This window comes from Pteropus alecto, unplaced genomic scaffold (genome assembly GCF_000325575.1).
Source record: "Pteropus alecto unplaced genomic scaffold, ASM32557v1 scaffold68, whole genome shotgun sequence".
Lineage (NCBI taxonomy): Eukaryota > Metazoa > Chordata > Mammalia > Chiroptera > Pteropodidae > Pteropus > Pteropus alecto.
Window position 1 is genome coordinate 9414413 of NW_006441386.1, and position 26078 is coordinate 9440490.

Below are 26078 nucleotides of genomic sequence, written 5' to 3' on the forward strand. Positions count from 1 at the left end.
TTCCATCTGGGATTAAAATGGGCCCAGAGCCTGGGTCCTCAGTTTTCACAAAGACCTGATTTCAAGGTTGCGTGTTTTAGGTACTCATGGGATAGAGGACACTGCCAGCATGTTTCACTTTAAAAAGGGAGACTTTAGTGAGGGGTAAGTGAATATTCAGGAAAGAGCTAGAAGCCCACGAGGAAATAATAGCTAATATTTTTGGAACACTTACGTCAGGCACTATTATAGATGCTTTACATGTAATGGCTTATTTAATGCTTATAATAACTCTATGCCCATTTTGCAGATGAGGAAACTAAGACATAGGAAGTAAGTGGTAGATAAAGAATTTGATCCTAGGTAAACTGGCTCTGATGCCCATGTGCTTAACCATTATGCCAGGCAGCTCCAGAAATGTAGTTGTGGAATGATGTAAGTGATGCATGAAGGTGGCAAAATGATTGGACTCATAAAGGAGCACAAGGGATGACAAAGTAAAGAATCTGGTTGCTGGAGTCAGATACACCTGGTTTTAAAATCTAGCTCTGCTACTTAATGGGTAAACCACTTTTCAGTCCTGTTTCCACATCTGTAATATGCAGGCAACTGTCTTTGCAAAGTTGGTATGTGGATTAGAGAATATTCATGGTTATTATTCCCACGTGGAGGAGGAAGGGAGAGAAAATGAAGGACAGTCTAATGAGAACCAACAGGGTTTCAAGGAAATGGTCAAATGTTATAGCAAAGTAAGGAAGAATTAAAATGAGAGAAAAATCCTCTGTCAAGAACACCAGCAACCTTTAACTGCCACGCAAATGGTTAAGAGCTGCTACAGGGGCTTGAAGAGGGAGGATATCAGCAGTGAAGAGACAAAAACAGTGGTTATAGTCTACCTGGTAGAGGAATTTGGTAGCGGAAGGAAGGGACAATGTCAAACGAAAGATTTTTAAAATTTGCTTTTGCTCCTTAAAGCTACAGGTTTTTGCTCATGGTGATGTAGAATAAGTGCTGAGGGGTTAGGAGGGGCCTGGAGGCACCAGAGTGAGACTACATCACCTGCAGGCAGCAAGGTGAGGGGCACTAGTGAGCAGGAAGGACCAGAAAGTGAAGCACATCTGGATGGCCTGAGGCCCTTGGGAGAGAATATTGAGGGGTATCTGATGAGAAAGGGTTAGGTGAAGCTGTGGTAGGTATAGGAGTTTGGGGAGCAGGAGAAACTGAAAACCCGACGACAGCAGAGAATAGGATTGCCTAGCAGGGGCAAGGGTAAGAATGAAGGTGCCCCTGTCTGCACATTTTCCTTCTGCAGCTCTGTAACTGAGGCACAGGAATGGAGAAAGTGGAGGAAGTCACCAGGGTTTGAAGTGGAGTGGACAGAATAAAAGGTTGAGAGCAGCTCTTGGCAGGTAACCTCTGGCCTTTATGAATGCTGGGGCCCTTGACTGTCCTGGGAGCACTGAAGTCTCCGGTCCTCTCCACACACATCTTTAACAACTTGGGACCAGTCTCTTTCACGGGGCCTTGTCTACAACAGTGACCACCACGTTCAATAACATAACTAGATTTCTTCCCATTTCTGTCGACTTTGTCCCTCACTTCTGTTCTCTGGAGTCATTTCCTCAAATACATCTCCTGCACAGGAGCCCTCAACTCAGGTTCTACTCCCTGGGAGAACACAGGCTAAGACAGACAGGATAGGGTGGAGTTCCCTGGAACCAAGATTTGGTTGTGAAGATAGCTGTGTAAAAATATTTTTATATGTGGTACTTTACTTTTTTTTAAAAAAACTGCAGTTTCAATATATTATGCAATAACAAAACAAGGTTATTAGGTTAGAGGTCACAGCTTGAAGGTATCAACTATCAGATTACATGCTGTACCTACAAGCAGGAAGTTGTCGTTTTTTTGGATGTTCAGTTTTCTAAGTCATAAACTGGTCAAAGGTCATTTCAATGGTTCCATCTTATAAAATTATTCTGGGGGATCATTAAAAAGCTACTTTATCCTATGGCTTTTCATCTTGTTGCCCTTTCCCAGAAGCCACCTAGAGCTCTAAGGTGATATTTCATAGGAAGCTCTTATAAAATTAATTTAAAACATGTTCATTTGTGCAAAGATTGTTTGTGGGTCACAGTTCGTTTTTAATTTTGAAATTATATTTTCTTTACCAAAAACGTGCATTTTTGCAACCAAGAACAAAAAAACCCCACAAATATTGTCACCTAGAGATAATTTATTGTTTTACCATGACCCAGAAGAGAAACAACATAAAGAGAATATTTATTACGAATCCCCACAATTTCCTTCCCCAACCTCACTACTCTAATTTCTTTGTCAGATACCACCGGCCTCCTAAAATGAACCATTGACTAAAAATATAAATTTTATTTTGCTGCCATTCCTCATGATTGAAACTTTAGTCCTCAATCAAGGTTTCAAATTATTATTTTCAAAGGAAGAGTTCTCTAGCTTAAAAAAAACCCCATCTTTCCCCTAAGAGTCCATTATTTACTAAAAGTAGCCTTTCTAGAAATGTTAACCAGGACTTTAAATGAACAAATTAAATTTAAAAATCATTTACTGAACATCTACCAACCATCTGGACTCTTCAAAAGACTAGTGAAACAAAAAGGCCAGATTTTAACAACAATAATTGTGCAGGTATACAAAGACGAGTTTCTTCTTTTGGTCTAATTCACTCTTAACTAAGAAACCAGGAACTGATGAAACAGAAAAGGTTTGTTTTATCCAGTCTACAGATAAACAAGACAATGCCTGAGTTAGCTCTCTATATACTTAGGCTTATCATGTTGTGTTGATTGTAATAATCTATATTTAACTAAAAGTTAATAAAAATACGTTTATTTTAAAATAACTGATTTTGCTTGCATATCCCACCCGACCCTAAATTCATATTTAGATTTTTCTGCATACTCACAATCTGCTTCCTCCCACCCCACCCTCTCATATGTTATCTTGTAATAACACCTGCTAACTCGCAGAAGCATCTCTAAGTCTAACATGCTTTGTCCTTGTCAGGGCAGACTAAAACTTTAAACTATTAAGTAGTTTAGGTGAGGAGAAAGGCAAGGGAGCACTGGTCTCAACACATCCCACGTTTCTCTAGCAGGCCTTGTTATTTACTCTTCCTCAGCTGGGAGTTCTGGGCTGTTACAACCCTTCTTCTCCACTCTCTCTCCTAACGCACCTGAACTTGTCTGGAGGCTAAATGATAGTTATTCAAGGTGATTGCAGCTGCTTAGTCCCTCCCCTGGACCAAAGGAACTTAAAACCCAGATCTGAAACTGGAATAAAATCCAAGTTTTAATACCACCTTTCAATCACTCACAGATCTATCTTAAAACAGTCAGCCTCACTGCTTAATGAGTGCTCGGTGAAAGGAGAAAATAAAAATTTACAACCAATTAACTTTGTTGATTACTGTGTAATTTGAAGTGAGTCACGATTCTTTAGTAAATGGAAGTGAGAATCACAAAAAGATTTTTTAAAAATCTGTTCAAGTAACAGGAAACCACTGTTTAGAAGTCAACTTAATGCCCACTCTTTACCTTTCACTGTTTTAAGAGAAAAATATGAGGTTTGTGGTGTCCAAAATTAAATAGAACCAAACAATATGAAACTAAGTTCTCACGTTAAGACATTGTTTTATGAGATGTTCAAAGTATTTCCCTAGCTTTTGTTTGACCTGCAGAATTGGAGATGGCTTACCTCCCTATAACTTCAAGTTTGTTTTACAAAGCTTTGAAAAGTAAAACAGATTTCATTTTCAGACACAATAAAAAATTAATTTGAATAGCAAAATAACTGCTTTTAAATGTACAGTAGTATCCATTCTAAAAATGAAACCTAAATCTGTTAGGAAAAATTTTCAAATAATGCTTATTAAATTCTCCAGTAGTATTTGAAATAAAAATCTACTCTAACTTCTACGAAAAGATCTACTTATACGACTTAATTTCCATTTCTCTGATTCTAATTTCACTTGCAACCTGCAGACCTTCATTTGGTTTACCAGATGGGGAACCCCAGCTCCCTCATAAATATTTTTTGAGAAGTTGATCAGGGTGGGACACACAAAAACATGGCTTCCCTGGCAAGTACTGCCGTCACTATTTGACTATATTTTAATACTGTTACTCCAATTCACACAATGGATTTTCTAGGATGGTAAAATGAACCTGGTTAGCTAGCTTTAGATGAGTACATTAACATGACCAGACTCTGGAATAAAGGTGATGAACTCCAGGATAAAAACTAGGAAAAAAAAAATCTTTCACAGCTATAAATCTTCACAACTCCTCTCTACTAATAGTCATAAACCAGGGGAAGTAAATGGGAGTAGGGAAGGTACACAAGAGCACAGCCAAAAGGAATACTGCAAAATGCTTATCACAAAAACTTCCTGCAATGCTGGAACTGGATGCATCTGTGCCTATTTTCCAGGAAAGAGCTCATCTTGGTGTTTTCCTATCCCCAATTTTTTAAGCACAGAAATTTAAGAGTTAGTGGGTGGGGGATTGGGGAGGAAGCAGGACTATGGTTTACAGAATCTGGTCAAATTAAGTGGTCCCATTGATTTTTCTGGTACATTCCCCATCCTTGATTCACGAAGACCTTATTCTCTTTAAAAGCTCAGAAACACATTCTCTGCCTGAAATGATGAACTGGCAGCTAAAAGGTCAACTTCCTTGCTTTGAAAACTCTCAGGAAGCTACAGATGTTTCTAGGAATTGTTCCATTTTATACCCTATTAACCTCTCTCCTTATCAATCTACTAACCTCCTCTCTGAATTTGATAAGCACCAAACTATGAAGGTTTTCCTCATATTCCCTCTCCTCAGTTCTGTGAATTGATTTGCTGTCTATAATGACATTGACTTCTTCACTACTCACTCCAAAAACTTTGCTCTTTTGGAGTGATGTGTTCTGTCAAGTAGATTAAAATAAAATACATCATCTCATCTGTTTACAAGGAATATACAGAATAACAGGGGCTGGAGGTACAAAACACAGACACTGACATTTTGGTCATACAAAATATAAAGAAGTACCCAATACTGACAATTTTTGTAAGAAGTTGCACATTTTGCTATTTCTTTAGCATTTCCCCACATTTTTTTCCCCCTCTGTGGATCCTCTGGAGTTAAGATTGAGCATCCTCTGCAGTGTTTCTGAAATTCATTACATGATTGAAACATACTGATGGAATTATTTTTCTGTCCAAAGCAATGAGTGCTATACATGAATGTTTTCCTCACATATATTAATAACATTTATTTACAGTGTAAGCTTTCTGATGCTAAGGGCTGAGATGTGATTAAAGGCTTTGCCATATTATCACATTCAAGATGTTCTCTTCTGGAATGTTCTGATGTACATAAGATGTGGATTCTCACCTATCAAACATATTGACCTCTCTGTACATATTTAGCAGTTTCACTTTTACGCCTTTAATAAAATACTAAGTGCCTTACATATCAAGATGCCTCATGCATCTTTATTCCTAGGCTTTCGCCTTGCCTGCCAGGCTGGATTAGGGACAAATACCACACAACTTAAAAGAATTTTACTTCTCTTCCCAGCAAGGTTAAGGTTATTTTAAAAAACCTTTTGAAAACTTCCATTAGGTCAACTAACATACTACTGGTTAACTATAGTGTATTTAAAGTTAGCAGACTTCAGCCAGGCAAGAATGTTTGAATGACTACCCTGAGCACTAGTTAGATGTTGTAAACCTTTTTGACCATGACCTAATTACACTTTGCACTGAGCAGCTGATAAATGCAATGCAAATGGTTTTAATTCAACAGCTGTAGCCTGTTTTCTTCAGAAAATGTATCTTCAAATAGCTGCTTCAAGGAGTGCATCTGCTGAAGATCTGAGGCAATTGCAGTGGCTATCCCACAGTCAGTACGACGTCCCAGAAAAATGGGAATTAAATGTGGGGGCACAGATTATAGTTAACTTGCATTTAAAAAAATGGCTGAATTACATCAGCATGTGGTTGTGGCTAAAAAAGCCAATGTGGAACCAACCAAAGTTCTTTTCCTCTTAAGAACAGTCAGTGCTTTGATCAGTGCCTGGAGTTAAGCACCTCACTGCTTTGTTGCTTCCCAGCAACAAGTCTTTGCTCAAAAGCACTGGCAGTTTACCAGACAACCATCACTGTGGCTCACTCTTTGAAGAAAATCCCGAAAGCATTTCTTCCACCTTCACTTTACTATAAAATGTTACTTAGGTATACTCTTCTGGAGTATCATTTGTTTTTCTCAAATTGGATGGACAGAAATATTCTGGTTACCAGCCGACTTCCTTGGAGTTTCCTTCTCCAGGCAACACTGATGAAACGACTTAGAAACAACAGGGAAGCTGTGGTTGGTCCAACTTATGGAGAGGCCAAAGAATTACTGCTGTCCAGAATTTTAGTTTGGTCTGGAGCTGAGACCACAGCTGCTCCCATCTGACTGGCTCCCCATAAAGCCATGGGCTTGAGTTGTTGGTTAGGGATCAAAATGATGACAGCTTTAGTTCTGTTTCTCGACGGGAAATCTCAAACTCTATGTGGGGTTCTGTTCTGGGGTTAGTCTTCAGGTGTTTGTAGTCTATGCGTCTAAGTTCTTACAGAGCTGTCCACAATCAGGACAATCAGGTGCATGCTCTCATGAGCATAGTCATCCCTGAGTCCCAGATGACTACCTATGTAGCCCACGATACCTGGGTCTCATGTCTGTTTATCTGAAAAGTCTTTCTAATAGCTTCCCAGCAGCCAATTGCATCCTCCTGCACAGATGATGGAAAAGATCAAAGTTTCATAACCTCACCTCTGTGATGAGAAAAGACACTGTGCAGTATGACTATGATACAACCAACCAAATCTTAGCACATTGGTGAACTTCTCAGAGAAACACATTTAGTAACTGCCAGCTAATGTCATATGCTTTTGTGGAGTTTCTGCAAAGTGTGGGGGAAAAAACACTCCCTACAACTTTCTTTTTTCTGAAAAGCAATAAAAATTACATCTTCTGAACTATATTAAGTTACAAATGATTCAGAAAGTGCCCAAATCATTGTGTAGTTCAGCAGTTGACTGAAGAGAATTCTGGCTAAGATCTTTGCCATAGAAAGATGTCGAAAAATGGCCTTATTAAAGTTTTTGTATTTTTAAGATGACAACAGAGTCATTTCTGACACTTCATGGTATTTATTCACTGATCCGTGTTTAGAAAAAGTCTATGCAGGTGGCTAACCAGCATCTTTCTTTTCTATTTAGGACTAAAATAGAATCAGACCCTAGAGCTTTAGCATGCCTCAGGCTCTAAAGGTCCTCTTCAAAATTTGGGCCAGGCTACCATATTTCAGGTACTCATGATTCACAGGGCTTTAACATAAATGTAAAAGTCCTGTTAGAAGTCAGTCATAATGAGTGCCTCTTATGTGTTCAACACTGTGTCCAGTGCTGTGAGAGATATAAAAATATCCCTTGGTGATCAAAGCATCTCTTTGGGGGCGGAGGGGAATGAAGACTTTCACATACACAAAACAATGAAGGATTAAAAGACACTATGTAATTAAGTGCTAACTTGTGGAGAAATGCATTTAGGGGTGTGATAGTGCTTTAGGGATTTCTTCCAGAAGGGAGATGTGTTTTGAATCACTGTTGCCATTTCAGTAGAATTTATCTCAGCGATGAGGATAAAGCAATCTACATTTGTGGCAGTCCTTTGGAACTGTAGACTGGTGCACAAACCCTCTCTTTAGGAAGAGATAGAAATCTTTGGTTTGATACTGATCAGCACAGTCCTAGATTTCTATAGCTTTGGTAGGCTACCAGTGTCATATATATAATGTATTGTATATATAACTAGTTTGAGCAGCATGTCCCAATGTAGTTTTTAACCATACTTCTTTTTTGAGAAATAAGGTACAGCAAGATGTTAGCCAAGCAGGGCTTGTTTGCAGCAAGCAGCTTTTAACCTCAGTTATCATTTTCATGGAGCCAATCTTAATCTTTCAATTCTATACTGTGGTTGCTGAGAGTCCAAGAGCACCTTAAAGGTATCCTCATTACCGAAAAGCTTGACAATTACTGTGTGTGTGCTTTTACTCATGTGGAAATTCCATGTGGCTTATCCACAGGACTAGCTTTTCCCTGCAGGGACTGTGGGGAAGAACTACATGCCCACAGACTATGCAAAGGCAGAACACTGCTCATCTAACTATAAGGATCCTTAAGTGTGATTTTTAAAAATCTGTTGAGGATGTTTTTTTCCCTTTCATGGGCACACTTTTCTGAAATAATTTTGGAAACAAAAGGGGAAATGGCTTGTTGACAAATTCTCACTTTACACACAGCTTTTCAGGAATGCTCCAAACGCATCAAGGGAGGCTGGACTGTACTCGGAGGCTCGCTCTCTGGTATGGATTCTGTGGTGCAGAGTGAGGGTTGAGCTCCGGGTGAAGGCCTTGCCGCACTTGGTGCACTTATAGGGCTTTTCGCGGGTGTGAATTCGCCGATGCAAAATAAGGTATGAGTTTCGGTTGAAAGCTTTTCCACATTCACTACATTCATAGGGTTTCTCCCCTGTGTGGATTCTCTGATGTTTTGTAAGGTCTGAGCTCTGGCTGAAGGCCTTTCCACACTCATTACATTCATAAGGTTTCTCTCCAGAGTGGATTCGCTGATGCAGAATGAGATTTGAACTATGACTGAAGGCTTTGCCGCACTCATTACATTCATGAGGTTTTTCTCCTGTGTGGATTCTCTGATGCAGGACAAGGTTTGAGTTCAGACTGAAGGCTTTCCCACACTCACTACATTCATAGGGCTTTTCTCCAGTGTGGATGATTTTATGGCGAATAAGGCTTGAACTCCTTGTGAAGCATTTACCACATTCATCGCATCTATGAGACTTTGTTCCTGTCGGAACTTCTTCAGGGGTGTTAAAGTTGGAACTCAGACTGAAGCTTCTTCCCAATCCTTTACCTTTCTCCCTGGGACCTCTCTCTCCCGTGGTGGGTTTTTTTTCCTTGACTGTAGCTGGCCCCGAATCTCTCTTTTCTCTTCACTTTGTAGTCTATGCGTCTAAGTTCTTACAGAGCTGTCCACAATCAGGACAATCAGGTGCATGCTCTCATGAGCATAGTCATCCCTGAGTCCCAGATGACTACCTATGTAGCCCACGATACCTGGGTCTCATGTCTGTTTATCTGAAAAGTCTTTCTAATAGCTTCCCAGCAGCCAATTGCATCCTCCTGCACAGATGATGGAAAAGATCAAAGTTTCATAACCTCACCTCTGTGATGAGAAAAGACACTGTGCAGTATGACTATGATACAACCAACCAAATCTTAGCACATTGGTGAACTTCTCAGAGAAACACATTTAGTAACTGCCAGCTAATGTCATATGCTTTTGTGGAGTTTCTGCAAAGTGTGGGGGAAAAAACACTCCCTACAACTTTCTTTTTTCTGAAAAGCAATAAAAATTACATCTTCTGAACTATATTAAGTTACAAATGATTCAGAAAGTGCCCAAATCATTGTGTAGTTCAGCAGTTGACTGAAGAGAATTCTGGCTAAGATCTTTGCCATAGAAAGATGTCGAAAAATGGCCTTATTAAAGTTTTTGTATTTTTAAGATGACAACAGAGTCATTTCTGACACTTCATGGTATTTATTCACTGATCCGTGTTTAGAAAAAGTCTATGCAGGTGGCTAACCAGCATCTTTCTTTTCTATTTAGGACTAAAATAGAATCAGACCCTAGAGCTTTAGCATGCCTCAGGCTCTAAAGGTCCTCTTCAAAATTTGGGCCAGGCTACCATATTTCAGGTACTCATGATTCACAGGGCTTTAACATAAATGTAAAAGTCCTGTTAGAAGTCAGTCATAATGAGTGCCTCTTATGTGTTCAACACTGTGTCCAGTGCTGTGAGAGATATAAAAATATCCCTTGGTGATCAAAGCATCTCTTTGGGGGCGGAGGGGAATGAAGACTTTCACATACACAAAACAATGAAGGATTAAAAGACACTATGTAATTAAGTGCTAACTTGTGGAGAAATGCATTTAGGGGTGTGATAGTGCTTTAGGGATTTCTTCCAGAAGGGAGATGTGTTTTGAATCACTGTTGCCATTTCAGTAGAATTTATCTCAGCGATGAGGATAAAGCAATCTACATTTGTGGCAGTCCTTTGGAACTGTAGACTGGTGCACAAACCCTCTCTTTAGGAAGAGATAGAAATCTTTGGTTTGATACTGATCAGCACAGTCCTAGATTTCTATAGCTTTGGTAGGCTACCAGTGTCATATATATAATGTATTGTATATATAACTAGTTTGAGCAGCATGTCCCAATGTAGTTTTTAACCATACTTCTTTTTTGAGAAATAAGGTACAGCAAGATGTTAGCCAAGCAGGGCTTGTTTGCAGCAAGCAGCTTTTAACCTCAGTTATCATTTTCATGGAGCCAATCTTAATCTTTCAATTCTATACTGTGGTTGCTGAGAGTCCAAGAGCACCTTAAAGGTATCCTCATTACCGAAAAGCTTGACAATTACTGTGTGTGTGCTTTTACTCATGTGGAAATTCCATGTGGCTTATCCACAGGACTAGCTTTTCCCTGCAGGGACTGTGGGGAAGAACTACATGCCCACAGACTATGCAAAGGCAGAACACTGCTCATCTAACTATAAGGATCCTTAAGTGTGATTTTTAAAAATCTGTTGAGGAAGTTTTTTTCCCTTTCATGGGCACACTTTTCTGAAATAATTTTGGAAACAAAAGGGGAAATGGCTTGTTGACAAATTCTCACTTTACACACAGCTTTTCAGGAATGCTCCAAACGCATCAAGGGAGGCTGGACTGTACTCGGAGGCTCGCTCTCTGGTATGGATTCTGTGGTGCAGAGTGAGGGTTGAGCTCCGGGTGAAGGCCTTGCCGCACTTGGTGCACTTATAGGGCTTTTCGCGGGTGTGAATTCGCCGATGCAAAATAAGGTATGAGTTTCGGTTGAAAGCTTTTCCACATTCACTACATTCATAGGGTTTCTCCCCTGTGTGGATTCTCTGATGTTTTGTAAGGTCTGAGCTCTGGCTGAAGGCCTTTCCACACTCATTACATTCATAAGGTTTCTCTCCAGAGTGGATTCGCTGATGCAGAATGAGATTTGAACTATGACTGAAGGCTTTGCCGCACTCATTACATTCATGAGGTTTTTCTCCTGTGTGGATTCTCTGATGCAGGACAAGGTTTGAGTTCAGACTGAAGGCTTTCCCACACTCACTACATTCATAGGGCTTTTCTCCAGTGTGGATGATTTTATGGCGAATAAGGCTTGAACTCCTTGTGAAGCATTTACCACATTCATCGCATCTATGAGACTTTGTTCCTGTCGGAACTTCTTCAGGGGTGTTAAAGTTGGAACTCAGACTGAAGCTTCTTCCCAATCCTTTACCTTTCTCCCTGGGACCTCTCTCTCCCGTGGTGGGTTTTTTTTCCTTGACTGTAGCTGGCCCCGAATCTCTCTTTTCTCTTCCAGTTTTCTCCTCAGGATTTCTTTGCTGCCTTTCTGCTGTTCTACTCTGCTGTTCACGTTTTTCTCCAAAATCTTTCTGAATTCTTCCTCTTGTCTCCGCATGTGATGTTGAGTCTTCTGCAATTTCAGCCTTGGAGGTTGACTCCTCATTCTCATTCCTGTTTTCACAACCTAACATAACAAATAAAAATACAAATAGTACCTTTTACTTTTCAATCTATACGTTAATCAAGTAACACTGTTTTCCAGAAAGCTCCCACATGCCTGCAAAATAACTTCACAATATTAATCGATAAAATAAGGGAAAAAATAGAGAAAACAGGGAATACAGTTGGGAAATAAGAGAGCAGGCAAAGAGTGGAAAGGGCAACAGAAGGAGTGTGCAGAGAGGATGGGAATGAACAAACGCACAGTAGGGGACGAGCAGAGGAAACAGAACCAGTTAAGGAGGGAAGGGATGAAGAATTAAGGAACATAAGCGGTCAGAATTCAGTTTTATTATTTGGTCACCCAATAATTAATTCGAAGGAACAAATATACATTTAGAAAATCAGGTTCCATTTCTAATATATTTATGAGCTTAAATAGAGAATGGGCAGATCTTTCCTAGAAAATGGTAAATGGCATTAGCAGAAATAAAGGAATATAGTTAATAAAGAAAAAGCGAAAACTCCATTCTGTGAGATTTTTATCAATGAGATGGTTCATGGGCAAAACATGCAGCTCTGAACTTGGCAGGTTATGTGGCCCTTCAGACACAAAAAATAGTTTCTTTCTAGTAGGGAGAGCAGCATAAGGCTGACAATGCTCAACAGAAATGAGGAGAGGGTAAAGAAGTTGGTTAAGGCATTCGTAAACATAAATAATACTTTCAATGAAAACCAACTAAGAATAACTGAAGACAAAAAAAAACCCCTGAAAACAATCCCAGAGATAGTCCGTGAAGGAAATACTAGAAGAAAACAAAATTTTACAAATGCAGAGCTTATCTTCTCATTTTAACATTCAGCATATTAAAACACTGAACTATATTTTTATATGGACTGCAACAGTCACTTTGTTTTTAAGTACAGATTAAAACTTGTTCAATAAACATATACTATTTGATATGTGTTTACATTTACCTAGGAAAAAACCCCCCAAATATCCCAACTCTACTTTTTACTTATCTGGCCTTAAGAAACCTGTCCAAGAAGGTCTGCAGTATGCCAAACAGCCCGCTGAATGTAACTCCTGAGGGAGCTGAACAACATCTAACCCCTGACATTACTGATGAAATCGCCATAAATACTGAACCGATCTTAAAAAAGAGGAAATTGGTCTACTTTTTTTGAATTCCAGATAGTTAAGGTCCTTCACTATCTGGATAGTTCTCAGGCTGTTCCCAATTTTTTTTTCCGTTATGGAGTATGTAATACCCAGCTCATAAACACAGATCAGTTCCTTGGCTTAATTTTCATCTAGTCCAAAGAGCAAGTATCAAGAAACCATAAACCCCAGTTATCTCAATGGTTCAAAACAAAACCTGACATTTCTTTAGAACATCCTTTCTTCATGAAGTCTTCCTTCATTCGCCATCCCGCTGCCCTCCCCAGGCAGAAGCCTCACTGTGAACTCTCCTATGACAAGACTTAGTTCAGAGCTTCTTTGCAGTACTGTCTCCCAGAGGTTGAGATCTACCAGAGACAAATGGGAATGTTTGTCAACTGTGTCACTCTGTTTTATCTGATTTTTGCCTCTTAGGATTTGTTTTTACTACACACCCAGGAACCAGAGCTCTTCACAGATTACTAGTAAGTTTGGAAATTGGAAATCTTGAACATGAGAGGTACAGGTGCAAGTTCATAGAATTATGCAAAGCTGTCACAGAGCGGCACTCAGAGGATGGAAGAAGACAGCCCACGGACGGATGCTTGCTTGGTAGGTTCAGAAATGTGGTATCAGGTTAGGATTAGATCGATGATCAATTCTCATCTGGTCCTCTACACTAGGAAATACAGATACTCCCCACCAGAGGCACCTAAATCGTAACCTACGACGGGTGGAGCAGAATCCTCCCAGGTAATGGAATAGTGGAAGAGATGAGGACTCAGACTACAAGAGTATTTCTGATTTCAAACAGCAAAAACTATCTAGAGGTAAAAAACCCACGTGGAATAAGTGAGTCACAGCCCCAGGCTTTTGGGGTTACATGAACACAAATTTTCTCATTTTCTATCTGGTCTGAGGAAAGGGGCTCAGTAGTCTCTAAATCCTGTCAACACTCAACTAAACACATCAGAGATCTGAAAACTAACAACAACAAAAAAAGAGTCAAAACAATCTTATCAGACAATAATCCTGCATCAGTCTTACCCTGGGAAAACACGTTCCCATAATTCTCCTGCCTGTTGTCCCTACTGAGATTCCTCCGAGCCAGGTTCTGACATCCCCATTCCTCCAGGATGAGAGACACGGCCATGTCCTCGATCTTCACCATTGCCTGAAATAATATGAGATCCCCACACTCAGTTTTCCCAAAGCTCAGGGACAAACCCACTGCCCAAACCTGGAGTTAGGGACAGAGGTGACTGCAAACCTACAGGATGCTGGGAAAGAAACAGTGACCATGCCAGGCTCTGGTGGATTGGGGTGGGTGGGTGGTTGGGGCTATTCTGTGGGCAGGGATATCAAGAGTGAGTGTCCTGGGTGGAGACTGCTAAAAGAGCTCCAGGAAGAAAGGCAGGTACGAGGGACTCAGGAGGGCAGAGGGGCCCACAGCTCACCTGGGAATCTGCTGTGAATAGTGCAGATGCCATCGCCTGGTCTCTGGGACTCCCCTCGTGATGAGGGGCAGGAACATGGGTGGCAGGGAGAGCTGAGGGAGGAGAAAGGGGCTGTGAGTTAAACCAGCTCTGCTTTGGGCCTCCCATCAAAGAAGGGCCCAGGGACACTCTTTTTCTTGCACCACCATGTTCAATGTTTAACTACAGAATAGAGAACTAGAAAGAATATAAATATATAAAAAAGTGATCTCTATTTTTCTAAGACTTCTATTCTTAAGCAGGAGTCACAAGGAGTCATAAAAATAAGTCCTTAAAATCGCTTGGTCTAATCCCTTTGTTTTAAAGAAGCGGAAACTGAAGACCTGAAAGGGCAAATGACTTGTCTAATGTCACACGGTTTAGGATGGCAGAGCCAGATCTAGAATCCAGGTTCCTACTCTCAGTTACATAAGTGGGTAACACTCAGCCCGTGATTCAAGCCTGGCTTAAAGTTTAATTTCCTCTAGTCCAAGGAACAAGTACCAGGACATCAGAATTCCATTTATTTGTGAAAAATCCAACAGAGGTTTAAAAATCTTTAGTAGTAATATCTTGAAACACAAGATAGAAAGGGGGTCTTCTTACTTCTGGGTTAAGTTTTGTCATTTTTTGTCCCTCTACTTTTCTCCCTCACTTATCCAGTTTTTTGATAAAATGTATACATGGTTCAAATGTTAATGAGACATTTATAAGTATAAAGGTATGGGCTGACACTCATCTAATAAAAGTTATTTATAATGTATCATATGATCAAACTAAATGCAATGGGTAAGAACAATTAGAAAAATTTTAAACTGTAAAATTAAAATCCCCCTTTGCCAAGTAATATTAGATCTGGAAATGTTACAGATGTTACTGAGCTGCAAAGATATTAGAGAAATAAATTTGAACCTGAATTACTAAACTTGTAGCTATTTCAGATGGTACAAAAATAAGATAAGCAAAAGCACTTTAACCTTCCAAGAGTTAGGTAACACTCTGGAAGATGAATAGCATGAAGAAGAAATTGAGAATAAAGGCATATGCCTCAGCTGGTTGAAGAACTATTTGCTAAGTAATAATTATATGTACCAGGGTCTCTAAAACGGTTACTATGGCAACCTGAAGCTCTAATCTGGCACTTTAAATCATAAATAGCCTCTTCAATTTCCTGACTTCACTCCTTGTAGAGTGTGGAGACATTATAAGCCTGAGAAAGTCATAACTGGGACAATGTGGTCAATGGTGGGTTAAACATCACAGTGCATTGGTTTCCACAAAATTCTCCAGCATATGATAGCTGACTATCCTCCAGAATCCACAGAAGAGAATGCTTCCTTTAGCTCTGATATTCATACCTTAAATGTCATCACAAATAAACACATTGGTTAAAAAAATGTGCCTTTAAAAACTATTTTTGAACAACTATACTTTTAGAATGTTATTGTTTTTGCTGATTTCTATGCAATATTTTGATTTAAAATTCGGTATTAATATTTCCCCAAAAGGAAAAATAATCAAACTGATTATTTATGACTCTGAAATGATTTTTCCCTCGTTTCTCAACCAAAAATAAAATTTTTCCATCCTTTCTCATTCTTTGAAAATTCTGAGAGTAACCTAGAAAAAAAGTGATGTTACACAATCTTTTTATACATTTTAAATAAAATGAACTTTTAAAATGATCCTTTATAAGGTGATTTATGACATATTATAATATGTTTCAAAACTCAAGCTGGAAATATATTGTCTCTTCCCAGCACTTTCCTGTAAAAAAAAAATCTGTTAAGACATCCAGAATGCAAACAATTCAATAAACAATGTAAAGTCCTTCCAAGTTCATTATACACATTTCATTTACTTCCTTAGTAACATTATTTAACTCCTGACATTGGTGTATAAGTTATATTTCCCCTAATATTTAAAAATAATGACAATAATATATGACAATAGAAACAAACATGCTTCTTTATTACAGGCACTTAGCAACAGAGAGAGGGCACACCCATCTTGATAGTTTGTTTCCTATCCCCACAAGAAACCTTGCTTCTTACCCCGTGATTGTAAGAGGCGGGGTTTCCGAGATGATTGCTTGAAATGGGACTGGGTGGCCTCATGATGAACATCAAAGCTCGAGGACTCCTGTATTGGATCCAGAGGCACCATCCCCCTTGCGAGCATCTCAGGTCCATGAACTTGACCTGGGACCTGAGAACAAACAGGTTGGGTTTGTGGGTAAATCACTTTTAAACAGGACTTTAAAGGAAAAGACCTTAAGTATACCAGTGGATGCAGGTGGGAGAAGGCCATGATACTTTTTAATATCCAAGCAAAGCAAGGGGAATAACCACCATTGACTACTAATACTAGTTTGTATTAATAGTAGCTTATATGTTGGTAGTTTATTATATGTGTAATATTATATATACATATATAGCTATTATATACTATATATATAGTAGCTTATATGTTAATACTAATGCTACTAATGCTAGTCTAATACTAAACTCCTAATACTAAGACTACTAATATGAGCTTTAAATCAGTAACTTTCTCTTTGCTCCAGTCTCAAAGTCCACGTGCTGCCCACACATAACAGGTTTCACCTCTTCTTACCTGCTGTCCTGATAAATCAAGCTCCAAATCTTCTAGAAGGGTCACGGCCTCCTCCCCACTATCAGGACGGTATTCCTGAAGCCAGACTTGGAGCTCCTTGGGCAAGATGGAAAGGAACTGCTCCAGCACCAGCAGCTCTAGGATCTGCTCCTTCGTGTTTATCTCTGGTCGTAACCACTGATGACAAAGTTCCTTCAGTCGACTGAGAGCCTCTCGAGGCCCAAAAGTGTTCTGATAACAGAAGTGCCTGAAACGTTGGCGGAAGATCTCTGGGTCAGGAGGAGGAGTCTCCTGCAGGCTGGAATCCTGCCCCCACATGTGGTCTTCTTCATCTTCCTCTTCTACCTTTACTATTACAATACCGTCTTTCTCCTGGGCAGCCTGTGGGGACAGACCCGTGGCTTCCCTTGATTCAGCAGTCATCATTCAGGTTCAGGGAACTGACTTGATCCAAATAGGGTCTGTGCTCTCCTTTCTGTTCTAGGAGATGTTTTCTGTATCTGTTTCTGTACTATTCCTGAAGTATTAAAAAAAGTTATTAGTACTTTTATGAAAAGTTAACGGTGCTAACACTTTGTACAAGGCTATACACCAAGGCACTAGGAATAGTTAAAAAACTCTGAATAGTTAAAAAAAAATAGTTAAATAGTTAAAAAGTTAAAAAATAGTTGAATAGTTAAAAAACTCTGAATAGTTAAAAAAAAAAAACAAACCCTCAGAGCTGTACAGTTTACACTGTCACTTTGCACATTATGGTTTGCAAACAGAAACCTCCAATGCGGGAATTCTACCCTTAGAGTGTGTTTGCCTGAGTCTGAGCACCTTATCTCCAGGATGACAATAGGTTATGACACGATGCCTTACAGTGATGGCTGAATGTTAGCTGGGTGCAAGCAACAGGCTTCTAGCAGTACACACACACTTATTTCCTCCTATAATAACTACAGCAGATTGGCACAACTGCTAGTACCATTTTTTTTTTTTTTTTTAGGCAAGGCAATCCTTGGTTGACCTCACAGATTGCAAGGACCTTTCCTTCCTTCCTTTAATAAATAGGTGATCTCTCATCCAAGTACTAACCAGGCCCGACCCTGCTTAGCTTCTGAGATCAGACGGGATCGGGCTTGTTCAGGGTAGCATAGCCGTAGACATTAGTACCATTTTATAGATGACATGACTGAGGCTTAGATAACTTATTTGCTTAGAGCAAATGGCTACCTACCTAGTGGAGTAAATTTGAAGCCCCAGACTTACTAATCTACTATCTAGCTATTTCTATTATTTTTACAGATGCCTCGCTAAGTCTAAAGGGAAGAGCAGGAGCCCCTGTTCACTCACACAGAGGGCTGCCAAGGTACCCTCATTCACTTGTTCATTTTTAGGTATTGTGATGTTTCCTGGTTTATGAGACCAGTTATATGAAATAATGGATCATTTTATCTGGCTCTGAATAATCTTACCTTCATAAGAGACAAGCACGGGGGAACAGGAAGTAGGTGAAGTGAGTGAAGGACGTCAAATGATACAAACTTCCAGTTATAAAATAAGTAAGTCCTGGATGTAATGCACAGCATGGTGACTATAGTTAATAATATTGTATTGTATATTTGAAAGTTGCTGAGAGTAGATCTTAAAAATTCTCATCACAAGAAAAATATTTTTAACTATGGTGACAGATGTTAACTAGCTTTATCGTGGTGATCATTTCACAATGTATATAAATATCAAATCATTATGTGGTACACCCGAAACTAATGTTATATGTCAATTATATCTCAAAAAAAGAAGACAAGTAGCTTTAAAGATTCTTGCAGAGAAACTACAATTACAGGAAATACTAATGACGCAAACACACATGAACAAGAAAATGGCACAGCTGAAGTTTCTATCTAGAGCAAGGTTTTACTCAGCTAGATTAGGAGGCAAAAACCAATGTTGATCTAAATCAAACAAGAAGTCAACCAATAAGTGAGAAAGTAGCTGCTTTAAAAAAAAAAAAGGAGTGTGAGGAAAGAACTATTATGAGAACAGATGTATGCTGGGAAATACTTCTACTGTTATTTTAACTGCCAAAAATGACTAAGTATCCTTATTACCTACACATTTAAAAACCTTGGAAATATTTTTTAATCTGTTTAAAAATCTCCCAAAGAATTTAGTGGGTCTTAAGCCTGTTTGTTAAAAAATCTAAAATACTTTTTGATTGGTTTGTAAGAGCAGGTGATTTAAGGTCATGGAAAATGGAAAAGCATTCCAGTTGGGTTAAGCTGGCCAAAGGGGTGATCTCTTGGATTTCAACCACAAAAATCTAATTGGCGGACAGGACCAATCGTGAGTTACTAAACAGAGTCAATGATGTATTTCCTCCATCTGAATTGACAAATCTTTGTGAAGTATCTTTTTCACCTTTACAACCATCAATATTAAGCATCAAATATAAGTTTTAGAGACAGCATTCAATTACTCTATCACAATGAGTTAGGCCAAGAGTTTTAGCAAAGCATTTTTAATCTATGGCTCTCATTAAAAAATCATTAGTAATTTTGGTGGCAAAGGGATCACGTACATTTAAAGTATAAAAGTTAATTTTAATAGTACAATTTAATGTCTTTTAATGTACTTTTTGTTCTATTATACAAAATGTTGGTATAAAACATTTATGTAATTTTTATAAATAATTTTTACTGATAGGAATATGTGACCATAAAAGTTTGGAGATGACTTTTAATCACAAAGAATATGATTTTAATCTGAGATTTATCACAGGATTAGTTTTTCTATATCATTTTTTTTCCTTAATGAAAAACAAGAATCTTATTAAAATAGCAGCCTATAATAATAAAGAATGCTACATTCAAAAATGCTTTTACATAAAAGTAAAGAGGATGAGGGAATTAAGTCATTTCACCAATGACTTTAAACTGGTAAAAGTCCTATTGCAAACCATCTTCTAGCTCTTCCCATTGATTCCTTCAGACTTGTTTCGTATCCCACCCTCCTTCCATTTCCTAAACATTTCTACATATCTACAACATGCAAGGTTTCCCGCTATACTGACTGGAATAAAGATGAGAAGCCCATTCCAATTTTTACACAAATAATTAAAGTATAAAGCAGAATGTCCCAAAAGTTCTAAGAAGGTTTCAACAGGAGCACTAGAGGAGCCCTGAGAAGTAACTGATGCGTCAACAAGGTAGCTTGTAGGAAGAGGACCCCTGGAGCTGGGGCCATCAGAACAGCCAGGACCTCTGCAGAAAAAGGCAGGGAGTAGGTAGTCCAAGAGATCATCCCTTTGGTTATCTTAACTCAACTGAAGGCTAAATAATTCCTGTCGGCCTTAGTTTATTTTTTCTTCTGAAAAGTCAAAAGAAAGACTGTCTTTTCCTGCTATATATATGTCCCACAATTATTTTCACTACCCTAAATGAAGCTTCGTATCTCCTGCCTAGTCTAGTGCCAACACCCTCCAGTACTCAGTCCCAGTTTCCCCTCACCCTTCATTTCTCATAATTCTCCCTCTCCCCTGCATGAATCTTTTCCATCCAGCAAAATGAGTCTACGCGGTATTTCATAAATATGCTTTGTATTATGATTGCCATCCTTTCCTCACATCATACTCAATGCCTACTTATCCATCAGAGCTAAGCTGAAATGCAAAAGGCCACTTGCCCCTCACTGCTGTTCAATTCAAGAAGCCTCTAGTAGGCATGATATAGTAAGAGCCAATGTTTACACAACAATCTTAAGAGGTAGGTACAATTATCACAATTTATAATGACAAAACTAAGGTTTACGGACGTTAAACAACATACCCAAGGTCACAAGCAATTAAACGGTAGAGCCAGGATTTGAAACTAGGTCTGTAGGACTCCTCAGTTCAAGCTCTAACCATCATGTCAAACTCACTCTGTCCCAACATGTGGGGTAAGAAAGGGTTTTTGTATACACAGATTCTAAGAGGAAGGCCTATGAAGGATGACCACTCAGGAATAGGAATAGGCCTCATTTGCCATCCATTATTTTCACTAGAGAGCTGTGTGACTAAGGAGACACAGCAGGAGATGCAAGCAGGGAATAATCTACAATCAGCCCAGTGGGATCTTCAATCAGGATAACTAAGCAGAACTAGTGCAGTAACTAGCCTAGCATCAGAAGACTATTTTTATGAAAATTCTATCCTGTCTCAGCTATATTAAGGAGAATAAAGGAAAAGATTCTTGATTTGTGCCCAAACCTAGATCAGAGTTTTAAAGAGTAAGATACTCTTTGGGTCAATGGGACTTAATAGGAAGAGACTCTGGAAATGAGACCTCAAGGGACAGAGACAAGGGCATGGGCACCTTCCCTTAATTTCAACAGGTCCTCTCCTCCATCCCCAACATTTCCCTGCTTCTACTCTGGATGAGAGAAAAGTCACAACAGAAGTTGCAGGGCTGGGTTTTATTTTAGGTTTCCCAGATAATGTGAGCACACAGCTTTTCTCCTCTCTCCAAACCTCTGGCCCTAATGGTCTCCACCAAGCATCTGCTATGGAAGTTCTCATGCTGTTTTTCTTTCTTGTAATTTAATTTTTCATGCCTTCCCTCCTCAACTGGACTATGGTTAACGGTATGCTTCTTTGTACTTAGACCACTTAGTTTGATTCCTTGCAAGCATTAGTTTTTAAAAAACACTTGACTGAATTTACAATGTTACTATTTTTTGCCCATTCAGACATCATTCAATGTTGCCCTCAAATTGGTTACTTGGAAGTTTCATTAAGCTGTCCCACCACTTATTGGCTGACGATTTTAGGCAAATTAATCTCTTTCTGCATGTTCCTCATCTGTACAATGGGGATAAAAACAGTATTTGCCTCACAGTTTTAAGGATTACAACTGTTAACATCCGTAAAGCACTTAAAAAGAGTGTCTGTCATTTAGTAGGCACTAGAGAAGTATTTTAATTTTTTCAATAAATTTAAGAGATGATACTGTACTTTCCAATTTTCAGCCTGCTTAAAAGATTAAGCAATAGGAGAAATCCTGCAATAATGAAAGCAGTACAGGTTGGAACATCTGAATTCTAGTTTCCCACAAATAAGTTGCACATCCCTGAGTGAGTTATTTAACCTCTCTGGCACTCAGTATCTTTATCTGTCAAACTTGGGGAGAGGAAAGAATGCAGAGGAGCAGAACACTACCTCTGGGTGCCTCTCAGCTGAATTAGATAAGATAACCCCCAACAACTGGTTCTCACCAAGAATAAATATGAACAATTTTTTTACAAAAGGGCTTGGAATTACAAGCTCAGCGTATTCTAAATGCTATTTTCTAAACAAGCCATTATCCTTCCCAGGGTGCAGTCTTCAAAGTTTAAACACCCCCCTCCCCGCCCAATTTTTGAACAAAGCTATAACCCATTTTAAAATATAAAAAAGCTACCTTTAAAAACAGCTAGCTACACAGAGAATATTGCTATCTCAAAATGAAAAAGTAAGATTTAACACTAATGTGTATTTAGATGCAATATAAAGGCATAAAAAATTTAAATGCATAGATCAAATAGAGAATAAGTAAAAGACTATGGTATCAAGCAGCTAGCTTCCCTGTTTGTATTTTAAGATTGGTGAAAACTGCCTGAAATAATGAACAAAAATCTTGCACAGTAATTCAGAGTCAATACAAACTTGGAGGAACATTCTGGGGCAAATAATCATTATGGTTCCCTATGTAATAAAGCTATTTTCATTCAGCCAGCAGTGCTTTGTTGATTGGTTTACAATAAATTCTCCACAATTCAATTCAACAAGTATTTAGTGACCACCTCCAAACCGCCTATCACTGGCCTGTACAATAAATGCTTTCTTTGGTCCCAGGCCATGTAACGGCCACTCTATAACGAAAGTATTTTATTGTGTAGGAAAGGCATTGCAAGAAAGGGAGGGCAGGGAGGTAGTAGCGTCAGGGTAAACTGTAGCTGACTTTTTCAATTACAGAGACTAAATTAAATAATTTCTAAGTTGGAAGGACCTTTTGAGAAAACCTAGTTAATTTTATTGATGACAAAACAAAAGCGAGAGTTGGTGAAATCTTTCTTATCCAAGGTCACTCAGTCTCCTAATGGCCCGGTGCAATTTCCACAAATTCCCTTCACTCTTCACTGCCAAGTCAAGCAGAGCCACTACCCAGAAGCGAAAAGTCCATCTAATCTTCCTGACAGCTCATGTCTAAAAGACTTCATAATATTCCACACAACTGAGAGAGTGGGTTCGCAACACTTCTTTTTCCACTGACTAGGCTTCAAATACTCTTTAATCACCACTCAGGGAATACGGGTGGGGTGAGAAGCAGGTGATCTGGAAACACGTATGCGGCACTTCAAAACATGTCCATTTCTCGGCCTTTCTCATTTTCCACCTCAAGGTCCTGAAGGAGCCCGAAAAAAATCTCACTGGATTCAAAGCAAATGGCGACGACGGGAGAGCAGAAAAATCAGACAAGGGTCATCGGTTCGCTAGCGAAACGTCAAATGACGATGATGACACTGCGGGCGAGGGGCCCGGAAGGAGCCCACAGCCCGCCTGCCCCCAGTCTCTGAGCACCCCCAGTCACTAGACCCTCGCCTCCTCCCCGCATGGACCCGGGGGTGGGGCGGGGACGTCTCCCTGGGGGGACGGCGCATCCTACGGCCAGGCCTGGAGACAGGGACTGGGACTCTCTTCACACTCCGCCCGGGCTGCCTGGAGGGGACCCCGGGGCCGCAGCTGCAGAGCCCACCCTCACGTACACCCCCCTGCGGCCCCGCCCGCCCTCCCCAGAGGCCGGCCCAAGTCTCACCGTGAGCACCGGGAGCGGCCTTGGGGCGCTGGGCGAGAAAGGGGAGCTGACTCTGGGGCTCAGGCCGGCCGAAGGGCGCTGCACAAGGACCTAGGCCCTCCCGACGCCTCCACACAGACACAATGAGTCACAAAGGCCGGAAGTGTGTCAGCACCTCACCTTCCGGGACTGCGCTGCGCTTCCGGGTTCTCTCTAGGAGAGCGGGAGGATTTGGCATCTCAGTTTCTGAATCGTAGACCCGGCGCTTGCGGTCGGGAAGGTGGTAAAGCGTCCACCTTTGAGGTTCTCGGCCTGTGCTTGTGCGCCCTGAATTAATACTGGGGACCGACGAGAAGGGGGTTCAGGCTTTACGAGACTGTCCAGCTCATACGCCAATTCGTATGAAAATTCGATTTCTGCTGTCTTTTCCATCTTGGGTAGTCCTTGTAATTATAGTTATTATCGAGCAATAATAATATTTGGTAATTGTATGTCTGTGGCAGAGGAACTGAAACAAAGGTGTAGACCGAGAAAGATCAAAGTGAAGTCACGGGTGGCTGGTTTCACAAAACTGCCGTGATTGCTTCTCTTGGGCCCTGGAGATGTCTGCCAATTGAGTGGCTGGTATTTTCAAATACTTGGTGGGTAGACAAAGGACGGCTTTCCACAACCAAGTTATTTCTGTGTTTTGTTTATGTGGTATATGCTGTTATAGCAGTTTAAAAGGAGTTTTCATAGTAATAACAAGACACTTTTGCCTTCAAGGTGTTTTCACAACTTATAATTATGGCCTTTACTTTTACCTGGCAAGATAAGTTGCTTCATTTTATGTGCAAGGTTAACCAAGGGCTTTAATGGTTGTGTCATAGCTCTTTGTTCCAAGACAAGTTCATGGAAAAATTGAACTCAGTAGCTTGGTTGCATGACTAAAATTGCTTGGGGGAGGTTATAGTTTTCAAATACTTGAAAACTATAAAGCAATTACAGTATCATTAAATGAAAATTCCAAAATAGAGAAAAATAATCGTGTAATTCCTCCACGTATGATGGCTTTCATTTATCCCTTTCCTCTCTGTTTTCGTATGTATTTAATACATATTTTAATTTATTATTTTAAACATAGTTCAAAACTATAGTTGTATTAGATAAGTGTCTGGTATGCTTGAAGTACCTGCCACTTTCATGCTGTATCACCACTTTTTGGACCAAAGCTGATGGGATCAGGTTTGGGCACCTGATGGAAGCACAGTTTCTTTATATGCTGACCAGTGGAACTATGGTCATGGCCTGGTCTGAGAGTTCTCATGGAACTGTAGGGAACTAAAGCAATTAGATCCCCTTTCTTGGGTATTTTAAATGTGAGATGCAGAAAACTGGGGGGCAAGCAGAAATCAGTAAGCAGAAGCCATTAGGTAATAGAAGCCATGGAAGTCAAGAGTGAGCAGAGGCTTGAGTAGAGAAAAAAACAAACCGAGCTATAGAGACAAAGACAAGCACACCACATGGCAGACTACACAGAAGGGAACCCAGTCACCTAGTAATAAGGGCCCACAGCATAATGAGGTGACAGCTTGAATAATTTTCAGGCCCCAAACAATGTTTATTCTCTGCATTGCTTGACTTTGTTGCAGATGCCATTGTGCTCTGTCCCCTTACTTCCCTGAGTGTTCTTTGAACCCCTGGCCAACAAAAGAGTCTGGTTTTGTTCCTTGCCACTGGGAAAAGCCCAATGTGATTGATGTAAAAATCATGTGTACTACTTAAAAATGCTTAATATTGTATCATTAACATCTTAAATTTTGCTTCTCCAAAGAGGTTTAATTCTTATCTTCATCCTGCAGCAAAGTTACTTGCACAAGAAGGGTGGCAAATGTCCTTCCATTGGCCTCGCTTAATTTATTGGATTACATCAGAGTCACGGCAGAATTTATTTACTTATTTGTAGCCATTTAACACTTAAAATATATCAGGGATTATGCTTGATTTTGGAGAATACAAAAGTGACATTGCACTGGTCTACAAGAAGTTTACAGTCTAGTAGGGAACATTACATCAATGTGTGAGTCAACAAAATACGAAGTGAAACGATGCATATATTCCTAGCCACATAAACAATTCTCTGGCCTGGTTGCCAGTTTCCCAGGGCAGAATTAAGGGTTCTGTGGCGCTCCTCTTCTGAAGGTTACTCTCTGCTTTTAGAAAAGAGGGTGGGAGGTAGTCTTGAGCCTGCTCCAAGGTAATCTCTGTTGCAGCTTCTCCTCTTGCTGCTTCTAAGTGTCACTGCCCACTGATGTCTTCTCTGGGCCCCCTGGCTTGGAACAGCCATTTCTTCACTTTTTGGAC

The 26078-nt window shown here is 39.8% G+C and overlaps 1 protein-coding gene across 1 annotated transcript in view; it reads right to left on the bottom strand.

The window, feature by feature from the left end:
- Positions 1-23930, bottom strand: part of ZSCAN21 (zinc finger and SCAN domain containing 21) — a 39741-nt gene extending 15811 nt beyond the window's left edge. The window contains exons 1-7 of the mRNA XM_006918646.2: positions 23757-23930; positions 16939-17455; positions 16377-16530; positions 14305-14396; positions 13895-14021; positions 10873-11710; positions 8485-8904 (exon numbers count right to left, since the gene is read on the bottom strand). Of these exons, the coding sequence (XP_006918708.2) occupies positions 8485-8904; positions 10873-11710; positions 13895-14021; positions 14305-14396; positions 16377-16530; positions 16939-17364 (2057 nt within the window). The 5' untranslated portion in view covers positions 17365-17455; positions 23757-23930. The remainder of the gene's footprint in view (positions 1-8484; positions 8905-10872; positions 11711-13894; positions 14022-14304; positions 14397-16376; positions 16531-16938; positions 17456-23756) is intronic.
- Positions 23931-26078: the final 2148 nt, after the last annotated feature.